Source organism: Labeo rohita, unplaced genomic scaffold (assembly GCF_022985175.1).
Source record: "Labeo rohita strain BAU-BD-2019 unplaced genomic scaffold, IGBB_LRoh.1.0 scaffold_98, whole genome shotgun sequence".
Taxonomy (NCBI): domain Eukaryota; kingdom Metazoa; phylum Chordata; class Actinopteri; order Cypriniformes; family Cyprinidae; genus Labeo; species Labeo rohita.
This window is the reverse complement of record NW_026129942.1, coordinates 19,016-37,169: the sequence shown is the minus strand read 5'-3', so window position 1 is coordinate 37,169 and position 18,154 is coordinate 19,016. Positions and strand designations below refer to the sequence as shown.

General features: G+C 37.2%; 2 protein-coding genes across 3 annotated transcripts; one reads left to right on the top strand and one right to left on the bottom strand.

The window, feature by feature from the left end:
* The first annotated feature begins 297 nt into the window (after window positions 1-297).
* Window positions 298-6,006, top strand: smcr8b (Smith-Magenis syndrome chromosome region, candidate 8b). Its single transcript, XM_051105398.1, has 2 exons — window positions 298-4,251; window positions 5,589-6,006. Exons 1-2 carry the CDS (start codon window positions 1,745-1,747, stop codon window positions 6,004-6,006), a joined length of 2,925 nt encoding a protein of 974 aa, XP_050961355.1. The 5' UTR covers window positions 298-1,744.
* Window positions 6,007-6,011: 5 nt separating this feature from the next.
* zgc:112980 (uncharacterized protein LOC503706 homolog) lies at window positions 6,012-16,688 on the bottom strand. 2 transcript variants are annotated; one of them, XM_051105399.1, is made up of 23 exons: window positions 16,551-16,683; window positions 16,400-16,442; window positions 15,459-15,638; window positions 15,204-15,322; window positions 14,785-14,890; window positions 14,602-14,695; window positions 13,505-13,661; window positions 13,222-13,411; window positions 12,753-12,875; window positions 12,607-12,660; window positions 12,409-12,528; window positions 12,066-12,224; window positions 11,627-11,680; window positions 11,476-11,518; window positions 10,759-10,972; window positions 10,179-10,258; window positions 9,427-9,534; window positions 9,243-9,323; window positions 7,929-8,033; window positions 7,256-7,377; window positions 7,053-7,175; window positions 6,694-6,742; window positions 6,012-6,598 (listed from the first exon to the last, which is right to left on the bottom strand). In XM_051105399.1, coding segments are annotated over exons 3-23 (2,166 nt in total). In that variant the 5' UTR covers window positions 15,461-15,638; window positions 16,400-16,442; window positions 16,551-16,683; the 3' UTR covers window positions 6,012-6,535. The 2 variants fall into 2 exon arrangements, with proteins under 2 accessions (XP_050961356.1, XP_050961357.1); XM_051105400.1 differs by lacking the exon at window positions 16,400-16,442 and having other exon boundaries at window positions 16,551-16,688.
* Window positions 16,689-18,154: the final 1,466 nt, after the last annotated feature.

Sequence of the window (18,154 nt, the reverse complement as noted above, 5' to 3'; positions counted from 1 at the left end):
TCTAAGAATATGTTATTCGGTTTTTTATATTTATTGAATTTTAGTAAGGAAATGACTTAAAAAGGTTTACTTAAATACATGTATTGGATTTTTATTTATATGTTATTACCAATTACCTATGTGTGAAAATGACCAATAATGCTTGACTCTTAAGTTTATAAGTGACCAAAAAAATTTTAATAACCCACGTGCACGTTTAATTTTTTCCACGCTCTGAGAAATTGGTTTGAGGCGGAAACAAGTAGAGGTTGAGCTGGTTATGATCACTCCCCCCCACCTAACCAGAGGTGTCACATGGCTAACTATGGCAAAAGCTGCTTCTGTTACTGCTCTCCGGAAAGCGCTTTAATGTTTGTTTACTTCTAAACAACGAGTCTAATCTAATTTCTAAAAAAGAGCAAACGAATTACTGTATTCCCGCTTCCGTCTGCGAACTCCGGCAAGTTCATTTATACGTATATTCTGAAATGACTAGTCAGTTTTCATGACATTGCGTTTGTCATGGTATTATGCGTCAGGCATGATATTTTTAAATCGGTGTAAACTGGATCATTTCATGCTTATTGTGGCTTCTAAGTAGTTATTATTCTCTTTTGGCGCGGCGATAGATCACAGTTTATTAGTCCTTGGAAATACGTAGTAAAACTAGACGTCCTCCTGCACTGGATCAGGACAGCTATTTTGACAGCACTGTGAGGATGCCGGTTTCAGGGGTGTAAAGTATGTGAGTTATACGTTTCGGTTTTTAAATATTATTTTGTGGAATTAGTCATTCTTAATTATAGTTTCAAGCCTATAGTTTACAGTTTTGGATTTTTGGTGTAGCGTTACTAAATGAATAATAGCTTATCAAAAAAGTCTTTTAAATGGACGTCCTGCAGATTTTTTTTTAAACTTTATTTGAAACAGCCAATGAAATCATTTGTCCTTGTCAACTGGTGAAAAATGGACAAACTTAAATTGAACGTAAATGTTTATTATAAAATCAGATGCTGCTGAATCAATGAAGATGAACAATTTCATAATAGCTTAACTGAAGACATTGTGAAAATTGTAATTGTATGTGGAAATTCTTTGAAACAGTCCTTTAACTTAAGTATAATAGAATTTTTTACGACGCATCATCGTTCGGCCATATTGGTAGCACTGAATGTAAACAGTGCTTGAAACTGGCATATTTTGATGATTATTGTTGCTGAAAATGGTCAATTATTGTCATGTTTTGGGCTGTACTAATCAGTCGGAGTGGGAAAAACATTTGGAGTACTATAGATTGCCAAAAGTTGTAAAAAATCAAAGAGGAGAGTGCAAAAAAATGTTTGTGGTTAGCCAAACTGAACCAGGATTTCCAGGGCAAGAATCTTGACAACATCATGTTTGTTCTTATTTCAGGTCAGGTAGTTGAAATATTAGGCTAATATCTTAATTATTACTACTCGTACGTATCTTTACCACCTATTAACTTTAGTTTGTATGAATTATTCCCCCCTTTCCTGGTTCATAAGTTTTTCTTTATATGATTTAGCAGCTTCAGTGTGTTTTTCCATGGTTTAGACAGCATAAATTAGCAGAACAACATATTTAGTACATTTACTGTGCAATCCATGCTGTTGTTTACATCCGAGTATCGCCAATATGGCCGCGCATCCGGGTAACTGATCAAATCGTGATGTAAGTGCAAACCCTTTATTTCACATTACTTTTTACACCCCTGTTAAGTTCGTTTGAAATAGTTTTTGCCACCATGATTAGTTCTCCAGACTTGGTGGCTTTCACTAAAGAAACTGATTTCAGTGATATAGTCAAAGACTCATCAGCACTTCCAGAGGAGCTGTCTGTTCCCATGTATCCCTACACTGGGGACACCACCCCATGGTCCAAGACGTCCGGGGCTAATTTTAAGAAAGACTTTATCCTAATATCAGAGTTTTCAGAGCAAGTTGGGCCCCAACCTTTGCTTACGGTTCCTCCTGAAACCAAGGCTTGTGAGACATTCGATTTGAATCACTTCTCTCTTCGGATCATGTCGGTGGACTATCAGACCTCGCTCGCCGGCCCGTCAGGTTGTGGCTCTTTGAAACTGAACTTTGTAGAAGACTCAAAGGTAGTTTTAGGGGACTCTGGAGAAGGAGTGTTCGCTTATGTGCACCACCTCACGCTCTATGACCTGGAGGCTCGAGGGTTTGTGCGACCTCTCTGCCTTGCCTATGTGTCGTCTGATGAGAATAAACTCATACAGCAATTCCAACAGCTTTCCGCAGAGTTTTCAAAAGTCTCTGAATGCCTAAAAACAGGAAACAGGAAGAACTTTGCAAATGAACTGGAGATAAAACTGAGAGATTTGGAGTATACGAGAGTCGTGTTACTTAGAGATATCGAAAGTGAGTTAATTAATGCATCTGTAATGTGCACCAATGAAAGGGAATGCTTATGGAATGGTACACCTACATTAGAAGATGTGAAACTGAAAGACAAAGACAGATGTGAGATTTTAAAGAAGGCAGAAGTAGAGTGTGAAAAAGGGAATAGGTCATGTATTACACATGATAGAGATGAACGATTTGGAAGGAAGAACAAGCATGATAAAGGATCTTGCCCAACGCCACTGGCTAACAAAGGTGATGAACTGGCAAGTGTAGAAAAATCCATTCAGGAATACAAAAGCCTTCTGAAACAGGTCACTAGCTACCGAACCAGGAAGCTTAGAGACTCTGAATACTCTCCTTATGAACCAGATGACCTCACTCATTCTTTCGAGTTTGACATGGATGATTTAAAACACGGTCATCTTGCTGGGCCAGTGCTAGAATGTAATGTTTTTCCTTGCACGAACACGCCCTCGCATTCTCTGCAGGCTTCGTCTTGCCGATTTGATAAGCGTCTGAAAACTCTTGAGGAGTTGTGTGATGACTACTTCCACCAGCAGGCTCTACAGCAACTGTACTCCATTGAGAGGACATTCAGAGGAGATGCCTGCCATCTCTACTCACAACAACTCTTCCGTAATCTTCTCCGCAGTCTCAAATCTACCAATTTCTTATTTGAGGATCCATGCGACTTGGAAGAGGAAGCAGAGTTACAGATTGGAATAGCTGGTCAACATTCAGTCCAACAACCCTCCTTTCTTCCGGCACCTTCGATTCTAAGTGAACCTGTCAGTCTTGAGTCGTATGTCTCCTGTGTCGAAATGGTGCCAATTAAACTAGAGTTGGGTGGGTCTAGTCAATCTCCGGCTGTACCCAACTGTGTATACACCTCTACTGAGGATAACCTACCTGTTACATCTGCAGTAGAGACTGGAATGGAAAATGGGAGGGTTGTTTCACCTTCTGATTGCAGAGAAAATAAAGAATATGTTTCACCGTTGATGAAGACCAGTATTAGTAGCGGAGATAGTATTGAGGTCTTAGGGACGGAGAAGTCCTTCAGAACCCAGGGTTCAAATATACCAGTGGATACAGCACTGCAAAGACCTCCACCTTTGTTCGCTACAGCCGCACTGGAAGGTCTTAGGCAAGGGAGGGTACCTACCAGACGAACTTTCAGTGGAGACAGCATTGAGGTGCTTTGCACAACAGAATCGATTCTACCAGAAGACCTGCGTGCTTGCGCAATTGACGAGGAAAGCCTGGAGCAAGAGAATGATGAGAAAGACATGTCTCAAAACCAAGTTGAGTGTGTTTACGGTGTGGGAAATGAAGTCCTTGGAGATCAAGGAGATACCTGTATGGAGGAGCCTCAAGATTTTTACCCAGCTGTTACCTTAACCCCACCTGACTGTCCTATGACTTTAACCCTGGCTCGGTCAAGCTCCCAAGATGCTTGTCATCCATCAGAATTAATCCCTCTCCCGTTAATAGATGAGCCATGCCGGATGGTACCTGATGATTTGTCCGACTGCTTCAGCTATCGGAGCACTACTGCCTCTACAACCTCTGAATGCACTTTCCCTGCTTGTCTTTCCGGGAGTAAAAGAGAAGGTGGGACCCGACGGAGACGTGGTAGAGTAGGGCGAGCAGCATTGCAGTTCTTGCGGCAGTTTCCCTTTGCAGTGCATGCCGTGTTTAGCCTTATGAGTGGCCGAACTTTGGTGGTACTAGGCAGCGAGGAGGCAGCAGTGAGGCGACTGGTTACAGCACTGTCTGTGTACGTGCCACATCTGAGCAGATACACAGACAGCATTCAACCTTGGACTTCAACGCCGCTGCAGCTAACGGACCTGCTCAACTGGAAACTTATCGGGTTTAACAGGTAACGTTTGCTATGCATATTAATCTTGTTTGACTGCCTGTTTGTAAAAGGAAACCGATTTTCTTGATTAGCTGGTTTATATACTTGTGGGTAATTTCTGCAATAAGGTATCTGGTTGTTAAGTCTGACCTCACATGTCAGCTTCTCGGTCAAAACACTTTTTCAGATCTCAAAATCAAACCACAAATGGTGCTAACACACACTCATTTACTCCTTTTCCACCAAAGCCAGTGTTGCCAAGTCCACGGAATTGGACTTCTTAAATACTGTTGCCACGGGTTGTTTTTCATGTCCGCAGGTTAAAGCGACCCCAATAATGCAATATTTAGCACCTGGAATGCTAATTTTACCAGGAGAATACCACCAAAAAACGTATATTTTACCCACTGAACACAATTTTTACCAGGAGACCCCCTTTGAAATGCAATTGGGCTACTTTTGGGCTAGTTTTGAGTAGCAATTGGGTGGATTTTCTTGTGAAAACCTGGCAACCCTGACCAAGGCAGTTCAAGTGCTGGTTCAGAGCCAGAGCTTAGTTTCAAATCGGTTCCTTGTCTTTTGACACCCAAAACATCAGCTCGGAACCAGAAAAAAAGTGGTCCGCAAGTACTACCAAAACTTTATTGGTCTAGAAGTAACTGCTTGCATCAGGGGCTTGACCAGGCTTTGTTTTTTTAATAGCAGCTAGATGCAAACACATTGGATTCCCCAGTCTTCGATGCTTTATGTCAGGGGTGCCCAGCCCTGTTCCTGGAGATCGACCTTCCTGCAGAGTTTAGTTCCAGCCCTGATCAAACACACCTGTATGTAATTATCAAGTGCTCTTTTAGATCCTAATTAGTTGGTTCAGTTGTGTTTGATCAGGGTTGGAGCTGAACTCTGCAGGAAGGTAGTTCTCTAGGAACAGGTTGAGCATCCCTGCCTTACGTGGTGCTGCCAATGCAGGAGCCGCCATTCTGACGCAGAACTCGGATGCACTGCGCATGTCTTAAGATTTTGACAAAGAGGATGAACTTGCAATCATTTGCCCAGCATATACAGATGATGAACTAAGAGAGACAGTTGTGTTGCAAAAATATCTTAATTTGTGTTCTGAAGATGAACAAAGGAATGATATGAGGTTAATTAATAACTGAATTTTCATTTTGGGTGAATTATCCCTGTAAGTGTGTGCTATAAATGGCTTTTAACATGGAATGCAGGTTCGGATCCATAAACAATGGAAGGTCAATGTGTCTTATCAAGCAAAACTAATTTTAACAGCTATCATTAAGATAAAAAAACAACAGACAGTTAGCGAAGTTGAAGCCATCTTGACTGTTTTTTTGTTTTCTCAGGATGTGCTGTTACACGTACACAAATATGCCTCACTGCCTGGGCCATTACAGCCGATACCTCAGCATTCTAGATGTGGATCAAAAGACACTGCACTGCCCAGCCTACAGTGGTACTCTTATCAACCTTCTGGTGGAACCCAGGAGCCACTTTAAACGTGGAAACACCTACTTCATGTTTGCACAAAGTGTGCAAAGCAAGCTTGTCACCACAGCGTTCCTTTTAACATTTTCACATGGCTGCCATAAACCCAGAAGGCCTCGGGAGAGTACATGGACACAATGTTTTCATTCTGAACTTCACAGAGACGATAAGAAAATCCTCAACTATTTATCTGAACTCATTAAACTGCACTTCATGGAGGTTCCAGCCAATGTTCTCAGATTCAGCTACACCACAAACTTGATTTTCAAACTCTGAAACAGTCATTCATGCATAAACTAGCCAACGATTTGTTACTGTACAGTAGTTATGCTTAGCTTTTATTGCCTTCAAATGAAAATTAGCTTTTGCCCAGCAATAACCATATATTTACATTTTCAGCATGCTTTGATATCTTGTTAACAAAGGTAGTTTAAGTGAATATTTAATCTTGTGTGCAAAGATGCCAGAGAAATATCAGTTTATAACCTTAAGTGTTTTACAGCAAAGCAAAATTGAACAGCTTTATATCAGTTTTGCATTTGAAACTCTGTCATTTATTTACATTACAGCTAATGTTCAAAAAAAAAAAAAAATGTATACTGTTGTGTTGCTGAATATAACAGTTTGTATTCTCCGGATACACAGTCCTGTAATTGCACATAATGTTGCTAAATACCGGTCCCAGTCTGGACAATAGGGGGGAAAAAAATCTGAACCACCACTTATCTTTGATAACATTAAATCCACTCTGTATGTACATTAAAACTATTTGGTTTTAAAACAGGAAACAGGATGTTGGTCAGACTTATTTTCCTTGCTGTTGAATTTGATGCAGGATTTGACGCTTTTCTGCTGTAAGTTTGGCCACCTGCAAAAGAGAACAAAGTTAAGATTTAACCAAATACATCTTTTTATATCAGTTTACATTAAACTAAGACATGAATTAATGGAAACGATTCTTACGTTGCATTCAAGATACAGTTTCAGGCTTAGTTGCCAAGGGTTGTGCGATCTGAAATCAAACGGAGTGCATTTGCAAATTGTCAACAGATTTAATTATTTCATTTGAACAAAATTAACTAATTGCTAAAGTGCTTTATAGTTGAATTCCTGTTTAAATCACCAAACATCCTTTTTTATAACCCTCTGAAAAACAGGAATCAAATGTCCAAAACATCCAATGCAATCCAACTTTAGAAATCATCACTTAATACTCATGCATTTATAACACTCTTTGCTGAAATATGTTATAGATATCTAGATGATTATGTAATAAAGTGCATGAATGTCATGCACTATAGTGATGGACAGCTGCATCTTACTCATTCCAAGTGGCAAGCAAGCTATTGGTGGGATAGGTGTTCAGGTCCAGAACCACACTGCTTTCCCAGAAGAACATGCAGAGGAAGTACGCAACCAGGGAATGCTCCGTTTCACTCCATTTTCTGAAACAGATATTAAGAACATACATGCTTAAACATGAAGGTTTTTGTTTTAGTGAATGTGTGCAAGGACACACCCTGACCTCTGTAGGAGTTGGTATCGCTCGTCAGACAGTTCCTCCACAAGACAGCAAAAGAGGTAGTGCAGCACATCTGGCCTCACCAGAAGACTGTAGAAAAACCAACGGAGCGCCCAGCGGTTGAACTGAAGGCAAACGTACACACAATTACACCAAAGAGCGTGCACAAAATCAGGACTACTGAATTTAACATGGGATCAGTGTTGGCACATTGGGCGGGTTCCCATCCAATTGGGTTGGATTTAGCTGGTTTGGTGGTTTTCAAAGATCTAAATTGTATAGGCTAAGTGGTGGTACCCACTGTGACCCAATCAGTCATCATGATGTTACTAAACACTAGTGCTGTCAAAATTAGTGGGTTAACAAGCAATTAATTCTGTTTTGCCCTGATTAGCTTAATATTCCTAGGAAACATACTTATTTTATATTATTTTGTCATTTTATATTATTTTGTTTTAAAAAGTTAAAAATGGTCCTTAAATCAACCCTGATTGATGTTTTTGTTGAAGCTGGCCTGGTTTGGTGAGCTTTTGGGCTGAAAATTGTCCATCCAATCTGGCAACACAGTTTGGGATATTACAATACTAACACTTTAGCATTTCTTATTTTGGTTTACAGCTGTACATGGAAGGCTTGAACTCGCCCATGTTGACTAAAAACTAGAGAAAATAAGCACCCTAAATGCCAGGACGACGCTGAGGATGGGCCTGAGCTGTGAGTGGAAAATGCGCAGTACCAAAGCCTGAGTGGCCAACAGCAGTCTAGCCTGGTCAGGATAACCCTAATGGGAAGATAGTAAAACAACATTACATGCTGCACCATTCATCAAAAACTATTAGTAATATCTAACCAAGTATTATTTAAACTATGTCAGGCATTTAAAAAAAAAAAAAAAAAAAAAAAAAAAAAAATTGGGGGGGCTTTTTTGTGCTATGATTACATACATGCACACATAACACTGTCATTCAAAAGTTTGGGATCAGTAAGATTTTTAATGTTTTTTTTAAATAAGCTTCTTATGCTCATCAAGGCTGTGTTTATTGGATCAAAAATACCGAAAAAAATGTAATATTGTGAAATACTACTAGAATGTAAAATACCGGTTTTCTATTCCTGTGATCAAAGCTAAATTTCAGCATCATTACTCCAGTCTTCAGTGTCACATGATCCTTCAGAAATCATTCCAATATGCTTATTTGTTATCAGTGCCAGAAACGGTTGTGCTGCTAAATTTTTTTGAAACCTGTGACACTTTTTTTTTTCCAAGATTCTTTTAACAATAAAAAGGTAAAAAGAACAGCATTTATTTAAAATAGAATTCTTTTCGAACAATATACATTACTGTTCAAAAGTTTGGGGTCAGCGCATTTTTATTCTCTCTTTTTTTTTTTTTTACTAAATCAGTAAGGATAAATAATAACTAATTCAGCAAGGATGTTTTAAATTGATAAAAAGTGATAGCAAAAACTCATATTGTTAGAAAAGACTTATATTTTGAATAAATGCTGCTCTTTTCAACTTTTTATTCAAAGAATTCTGAAAAAAAAAAGTATCACAGATTCCAAAAAACATTTGGCAGCACAACTGTTTAATTCTAAAAATAAATCAGCATATTAGAATGATTTCTGAAGGATCATGTGACACTTAAGACTGGAGTAATGCCTAATGGAAATTTCAGCTTTGCATCACAGGAATAAATTATATTTGAAAGTATATTAACATAGAAAGCATTATTTTATATTGCACTAACGTTTCGCAGTATTACCATTTTTTTATTGAATAAATACAGCCTTGAGGAGCATAAGAGACTTATTTAAAAAAAACCAACAACATTACAAGTCTTACTGATCCCAAACTTTTGAACAGCAGTGTATATAGACCCTGCTTTATAGATATTGCCATTACCCACATTAATACCCCTCACACCAAAAATGTCCAAGGTTTAAACAAAGAAAAAAAAAACATAGCCAAAGAACTGATTAAAGCTTACACTCTCAAAGGTTTTGGGGATCTGTATACGGGAAGTCGTCGTCAGCTCCTCAAGAATTGCACTGGCAGCATCTCTGGTCACCTGACAAGAAACAAACAACTATCAGTCTCTATCATACCATTTCAGTATGTTTTCCTAACCACTCCTCATCTAGACAGACACTAAATAAACACACTCCTCTTACCTTTTGATAGGTGATGTCAGGCTCGGCAAAGAATGCACCAACAGGAACACCATCTGGAGTAGTGTAACTGGAACTAACAACGCTGAGCAGATACACCCATGTTTCTGACTACAAACATATAGAGACATCCATTATAAAACATGCCAGACCTTAAAAAAACAAAAACAAAAAAATATTACTCACTCTAGTTGCAAGTGACTAAGACTACAGGGAATAAGCAAACACACACAAGTTAATAAAAACAAATTTTATGACAGGTGGCGTCTAACTGGTGTCTGCTGCTGTATCACAATGACCTGAGGTGTTTGCTGCGCATTCCGCATGCAAAGTATTAATAAATGTTAATACATTTTGGTGGCCAGCTATAAATATAAATAAAATATTGTGGTAAAAGTATTAAAAGTAGTGTGACAAAAAAAAATATTCAGGGTGGAATCGCAGAATCCACACATAAAAATGGAATTTGCATTATAACACGGAATGTCATGGAATTTGATACATTTTGGATGAACAAATCAAAAGAAGGTCTGTACACAAATCAAAACGCCATATGGAGTATTGTCTGTAATGCCACAAAAATACCATTTAAATACGAATCCTGCATGTTCTGCATGTCTCTGTGTGAATAAGTGGCACAGACACATGGTTTTCGTTTACTACACACATACTGAAGCAGTGTTTTCAGCCTCTGCCACCTCAACTGAGCATTTGGACATGAAATATTAGGTTGCATAAAATAACATTTTACGTACATCAGCAAAAACAGTGCAGTTACAGTCCAGAACCCTTAGTGCAAACTTCAGTACCTCCATCATCTTGAACGAATTTGAACCTTTAATGAAGGCACAGAAACAAAGCAAACATTAAACATTACATTTGAATGCTACCATAAAAAAAAATGTCCATTTCATCTTAAGTTATTCGATCAACAGCATTTCCAATCCTGAACACCAATTAAAGCTCTTTCAACCATTATATGGGTTGATATTAACAGAGATAGCAGACCTTTTTTCACTGGCTTTCCTTTTGTAAATAATATCCTTACAACAGTAAAATGATTTTTGAAGTTATATATTCACACCTGTTTGTTAGCAGAGGGTGTGAGGTCACATTTGTCCCCAAGTTAGTCTTGTTTCCTTAAACAAGTTGAATACACTGGAGTACTTCAACATACATAAACTATATTACAAGTTGTTAGTTTTTCTTACATTTTACTCACAGTGAAAGTGCTATGATTTAGGTTGAAGTATTAAACTATTTTCTGGAAATGCCTTTGCAACACAATGGTGAAAGCTCATATGAATAAGTATATGAATGCTGTCAATTCTCTACCTTCGATGGGTGTCCACTTAGCGCTCAGTAAAGGATCAGGTATGATCATATGGCCATTTCCCGTATCAAGTTCTTGTGCCACAACAGGAGTGTGGCCTGATGTGAGAATTCTGAGATAAGCTCTGAACTGCTGAGGTGTGAGACGGGAGGCGAGGCACGTGGCTCCAGGCAATGGTGATAACATATGGGAGACTGCACCAATGTAGTCACCATCCTAAAAACAAAGAAACATAACACTCAAGAAGGGGCTAAGAACAATTCGCTGAGACCGTACACTCTTTTACAGGGTTTCTGCAGGTTTTATGAGGGTAAATTTAAGACTAAGATTTTTTAAGACCAAATAAAGAAAATTTAAGGGGGAAAAAAAATAATAATTTGGTATTTTAAAGCTTTCTGTGTATACATTTATCATGTCTGTGATGCATGTATTCGCTGAGATTCGGTTCTTTTTTGAGACAGCAGAAAGCGCATTACTTTTGTTTTCTTTGTTCTTCATTATTATTAAAAGCACCACGTTTTATTGATATTGTGAGAGCACACACACGAAAGTAGACCCTTTACAGTTCCGAATGATGTATTACTCTTACCTTTATGAGCAAAAATGATGTTTTAAATTGCTAAATTATTTTTTAAATGTCTAAAAAGGAGTGTAGCATTGTGAAAATGAAATGCATTAATGTAGAAAGAACTGAAGGAAATGACTTGATTTCAATTTACCTTGCAGAGGTAGAGGGGAACCAGATCTTTCATTCTCTGCAGCCTAAATCCCACACAGACAGACAGACAATGAACGATTGTACCATAAATAGTATTAACAATAATCTGCATATATGACAGTGTATGTTTATGCTATGCAGCTGCAACTCACGTGGGATTATTGATGCTTTTGACAACTTTGAGATAGCGAGCCAGCTCACGGTACCTAACAAATATGTCACAAAAGGATAGATTATCATTTTAGTTGGCACTAGAATCTCCAAACGTTATCCCTTAATTGTTGTGCTTTTTACAAGCAAAATAATATGGGTAGAAAATAGGGTAGAATGTACTAAACACACTGCTAAACTATTATTGGATGTTGCTACATTTAAATTATTCCAAGTAACGGAAAACAAAATTAAATTTTTCTTTAAATATGCAAATAAATTTGTGAATGACCGATATTTGAATTCAACAGCTGCTGAGCTTTGCATGTGCAGATTCTTTGCAGGCCTATATGATTTATTGCACATATCATTCAAGTAAATGAAGAGCATTTTAATAACAGTAAACAAAGCATAAAAAGTACACTAAGGAAGGGGAGTTACTTGTTTTGTTGCTGAAGTTTACAGACTCTCGCTTGAACCACGACCAGAGGTTCACACAAGACTTGATGCCTCCGACCTTTGCCCTGTCTCTCTCCTGTGATGTTTTGCCCTTTCATCACGGCAGAGAGCAAGGGGTCATCCCAAGGTAGCACACTCAGACTGTAACCAATGAAAAGACAATTCAATCATTAAAAACTGAACAATTACTGTATTAGCAAGCACATACTTTAAACTAGAAAACAAATTAAGGGGAGCCAATAATGATTGAAATTCCCTTTTTGGATAAAATATTCTTCAAGAAGCTTTTCCAAATGCAAGTGATGGCTCAAGTATATGGTGTTACCTATTTGGCAATGTGCAGTTTGGAGGCAGAGGAAGCTTCTGGTAGAAAGACTCCAGCTGCTTTATAAAGGAGCCTGAAAAATCAAAGCCAACTAAAAGCGTCCACACCTTTGTCATGAATCTGGAAGACAAACACAGTTTAAGACACACAAACTCCAAGTAAACACACAACACAAAACACTTTTGTTTGTTGCATTACCTCCACAGGAGCATTGACACAGTTTCAGATACAGTGTTAGCAGCGTGTATATTTCTGCAAAGGAAATAGAACACACTAAGAGCTGCAATTATACATTACATTGCAAAAACAGGGGTAATAGAATAAAACAGCATAAAATACATTACCCAGGAGTCGTGTGGTTGACGAAAAGCTTAATAGCCCCTAAAAGCATCACAACACATGCCTTTGGGTTCTCTTTCTTTGCTTCATTCAAAAACATTTTGATATGTTGACTCACAACAGTGTAACTGCAAAAACCAAAAAGAACAAATTTAGCATAGTTTTATGCATCGGGTACAGAACTTGACCATTATAATTAGTGGTGTTCGCTAAGAATCATTATTATTATTGATCAATCATACTTAGATAAAATCTTGCTACTATAATAATACTACATTTAAAACGTTAATTTCTTACCCGAAATACAATCCTTAAACTAATATAGTCCACCTACATAGTTTAAAAACTGTGACAATATCCAATTTAAGCCATAGTTGTTTTTTGGATGACAATTTGGTTTATTTAATTACTTTTATGTTCAATTAGCAAAATACAAAATTCTACTTCTGAAAATATAAACGGAGAACCACTCACTCATACTCCAGCATCTTAAAGTGATGTTTATAGCATCCTTTACATCCGATGGTTTGACTCGGTGTAGTGCTGGTAATGTTGCGGTGGCACGTGCACCGACAGCCCGTTGAAGTGTTGGGATTCTCAAACCCCAACAAAAAAGTTGCATACTTCATTGCCAAACTACCAGCAAATTTCTGCAGTGAAGTTTCTACCGCAAACACACAAACAATGCAAAGATTTAGGCTCGGCAAAGGGAGTGAAAGACAATAAATCTGCATTTTAGTCAAGTGAGAATGCATACCTGCACGTCGTAGGTCTGCATCCATATCCAGTGGGTCAAAGGTGAAGTTCAACTCATGCAGATATCCCATCAGACTCTTATCACGAAGAGCCTTCCAGTAGACGCTGTGCTTATGGGCATTACAGTGGCAAATCCCAGGGATGGTCCAGAGCTCACACTGTTAAAATCAAACATACAAATATAGAGAATGTTAACTGTAAAGGTTTCGAGAACCCATACAATCCATATTATCATACAACTGGTAAACACGGAAATGTTATTTGGAGCAGTCAAATGCAAGGCCTCAGATAACTTCGGAGCACAGGCACCCTTCTTGGTAGAAGACTTTGATATTTTTTGTTATTTTTATCTCTCTTCTGTCTTTCCCTCTAATGTTTTGAGTTTATTTCAGAAAATGCTATGAAAAACAACTGCAAGTACTGTGTGAATAACGCTTCTTTCTGTAGTCAAGGACAGTAGGCCTGGGAGAGTCTAGGGAGTCAGATAAAATGTTTTAAATTAAAAATGATTCACATACTTTAGATAAGCACATTACGTGATGTTGAGGAAGACCAGTGTGGATCAACCAGAAAGTGTAAATACGATAAGTAATTTCCACAACCATTTCATTTAGGTAGTTCTATAATATTAAGAGTCTATCGGAGCACCAGTCACTTTGTGGTACAATTAAAATATATATAATTAGTTGGCAGTCTGCCACTCTTACAAAGAAAGCAAGATGATAGTGAAATAGCTGTAGCTAGAGTTTGTAGATGAGCCAAAATAACACCTGTGACTGAGATCATTGGTTATGAATTGTATAAGAGTGGAAGCTGCGACTGGCGCAGTGTCCGAAATCAAATAACTCCCTACTATATAGTACGCAAACAACAGTAACAAGAGTAGTACGCCCAGATTCACAGTAAAACAGTAAGTGATTTTATAGAATTAATTTAGTTGATTTTAATACAATTCTTTTATGCAAAAATGTAAAAATTTAGCTTTTTTTCCCTTCTGACATCTTGTAACAACCTGATATTTGCATACGAGTGTCATCTACTAATGTACATCCCTAAACAGAAATTAGTTTGATTCAGGTTAAAAGCCAGTGAACTTACCATGGATGCCAGTTTGTCACAGATGTAGCAGAAACACTGATCACAGTGCTTTGCATTATCTTGTAGAGGTCCTGAAATGTCCTGCTCTGCTCGACTAGAACAAACAAGCACACAAAGACACATAAACACTCACAGACACAACGCAAGATGTTTACAGAAGAGTGGAGGCACTGATTTACTCACCAGAATGCCAGGGTGCAGTCATATCTTGCATGTGGAAGCACTGTTGCAGTCTGGGAGTATGTGATGGCCAAGTCTTCATCCAACTCCTCAATATGTTTAGATACATCTGAGATCAATAAAGAGAAGCAGAGATATTACAGCGCTACTGAAGAATTACTATATTCATATGCCAAAGTATTTATGGTATAACGTTACTCTGGTACTCTAATGAGAGGTACAGCTATGGTATAAGAAAAATAAGTTATCACCATAGTCACAAAAAAAAAAAAAACACACACACATGGCATTTCTACAGCACATGTAAAAGAAAACATGCTACTGTCATATGCTACATACGGTAAAAAAAATGCTAATGTGCTCCATGGTAACTTTTTGGTTTTGTTATTGTCATGTTTGAATATAAATGTAAAACATACTACCTGGTTCGTTCCTGTCATTTTCAACGATCAGCACCGAGGAATCGTTGTGGCTCCTTAAGAAGTCACCTTCATCATCATCTTCGTCGCTCAAAATAATTATAGGTATGTTGTTCTGCGTCCTACAAAACATGAGAGACAATAAGAAGAAACGACCTCTGACACAAACTAATTCAGATGGCACTGTGTGTGTTTCGTATGTAAACCTTTAACGTTCACTTTTTTCTAATTAATTCGTAACTTAGTCACAAAACTTACATGTTTTATCGAATTAATCGTCAGCGAACGCGCGGGTTCAAAGTTTGGCGCTTTAGCTGGATCACGTGACTCTGGCAAAATCGGAAATGCTGTCAGCGTTACCAGATTCGGGTGACGATTTCCAGCCCAAAAGCTCTCCAAAGGCCGCCCACTCCAAGAAAAACCCGCCCCAAACATTCACTGGCAAAAGAATGTGATAGTATTATGTTGCCATGTCAACCAAGGTTGATAAAGACCGTTTAGTAAAAAACTCATTAAAACGAAACAGACAAAAATATATATATATATATATATATATATATATATATATATATATATGTGAATAAATGAATACATTTCCAAGAAAGAGGAACAATACAACAGGATGGATCAAAATATAAAAAAAAAAAAAAAAAAAAAAAAAAGCAAACATGACACAAAAAACACCACTACTACTACTACTACTAAAAGTAGTCAATGCATAGCATATAACACAGCTTGTTAGTTAAACTATTGTGGTACTGAATTGAACGTTTTTCAGCGCTGAGCTTTATAACCAATCAAGTACGAATGTGTTGAGCTTATGAACGCATTGGCCAATCAGAGTCGTTTAGATTAGTCATCGCTCACGAATTTTCTCATCATAAACAGCATATTTAAAAGCGCAGATTTACGCACGATGCAAGTAAAATTAATTTCACAGTGTAGACAGCTTTATTTATTTATTTATTTATTTTTTTAGTGTTCTTTGATCATTTAGTTGTTCTTTGCTCCTTTCTATATAATATATTCGCAACTGAATAATTAGTGGATATTAGCGTTAATTAATAACTTGCAGTCTTTTTATTAAAATGTGATTACGTTAAATACAAATTCAGTTGTATTAAAATTATTTTATAACATGACCCATATCTGCTTTATGGGTAAGACGGGTTTTTAATTTGCGTAGTTTACCAACTTACCTTAAATCATTTCAAGTGCAGATAAAAATTGCCCAGTGCAGGCCTGATCGGGACAAGCAATGTTAGTGCAGCCAGCAAACTTATTGAGTTGACAACATAACAGAAAATATGTCAGTGTTCAAATAATGACTGACAAAAATTATGCGCTTACCTCGTGTTGCGCTGTAGATATCAAACGGAACGATCCATATCTCTCACGTCAAGAAATTCCAAATGCCAAAAATCTGATTTTAGGGTCAAGACAACAAAAGTTAAAATGCCTGCAGAACTTTTAACAATCTCAGCTGCAGCTCCCTGGTTTATAGTTCATAATGACCTCATTCACAGGTGGTCTCCTCCTTTCTTCCTTTTTTTTTTTGACTCATCCCCAATCTCTCATCACAATAATTTTCCTATGCTCTTGATTTTCTTTTTAAGTGTACTGCACTTATAATATTCTTAGTGGCTGTATTACATTTCAAGGTTTCTTAATACTGTTGTAGAAAAATATTCTCTCTTTGAAAAAAGAAAAAAAAAAAAAAGCACCAGAACTAAGAAAAAAATTCTCTATTTTCTATATGTTCCATTTACACAGGAACAGAGGAATATGATTAGTTAGAACTAATCTGAGAAGATGAACATCTTTACTTTAAGAAGTATTGTATAATACCTTCATGGAATTAGAGAGACTGGTATAAAACACCGAAATAACTGTGGTGGGAATATTAGGGAGATTCCATAGAGAAAAAAAAAAAAAAAAAAAAACACACACAGGAAAAGCACACCTGCGAAAAGATCTTTCGGTTAGTAACTGTAGAACTGTAGAAACTGTATAAAAGTGTGGTTGCAAGTGTGATCAGATGTTCTGCATCTTGGGCTTGTTGTCTCTTATTTTGACATCTGGAACTTATTGACTTTTTGGGCAAAGAGAGAAGATTTTCTAGTAAGTGTAATGTCTTCATGCAATATAGGGACACACCTACATGTCAAATACATGTACAGTGATAAATTAGCTTACATAAAGCTTGCAGTTGTTTTAGTGCAAATTACATTTTTCTTAGGTATGGTGCAAAATTGTATTTCTAAAACTATATTATCCAAGTTTTAAAAAAAGATGCTGCGAACTTGGGTTTAGATTGTTAATTAATTAGCCTATAAAATGTAATCGTTTGTAAACCAGTTTTGACATGCACAGTAAAATTAAAATCCACTCAATCTGTCGGCACAGTCTGCCCTCCCCTAGTTCAGTTATAATTTCATTTAATTTTTAAAATATTTTACAAAATCATAAATACAAAAATGCACAAGAGGCACTAGTAGCGGTGATAAAATAAAATATTTATGTTTCTATGATATATCTACAGTATCTTGTAATGTATTTATGAAAAAAGTAATGACTTGCTGTAAATGTCTCCCATTAGAAAAAAAATCAAATTTGTCTAATGTTTAATTTAATTAAGAAAAATGTAGACCTATTCAACAATACTACCCACTTCAACCTCGGTTGTCCAAAATACACATCAGCTATAATAATGAGATTTATCATGTGAAAATCTTCACATATCAGTTCAGGGAAAATCCTTTTTCCTGTTGTTGAAGAAAATCTTCTCTCTTTTTCATAAGAATCTCTTGACTCAATAAGTTTATTGGTCAAAACAACAAAGCTAAAATGCCTGCATAACATCTAGCAATTGCACTTAGCTCTCAGTTCTTTTTAACCTGTATAGTTGGGTCTACTGATGGAATATTTTTGTCTAACATGCAACAAACAATTGT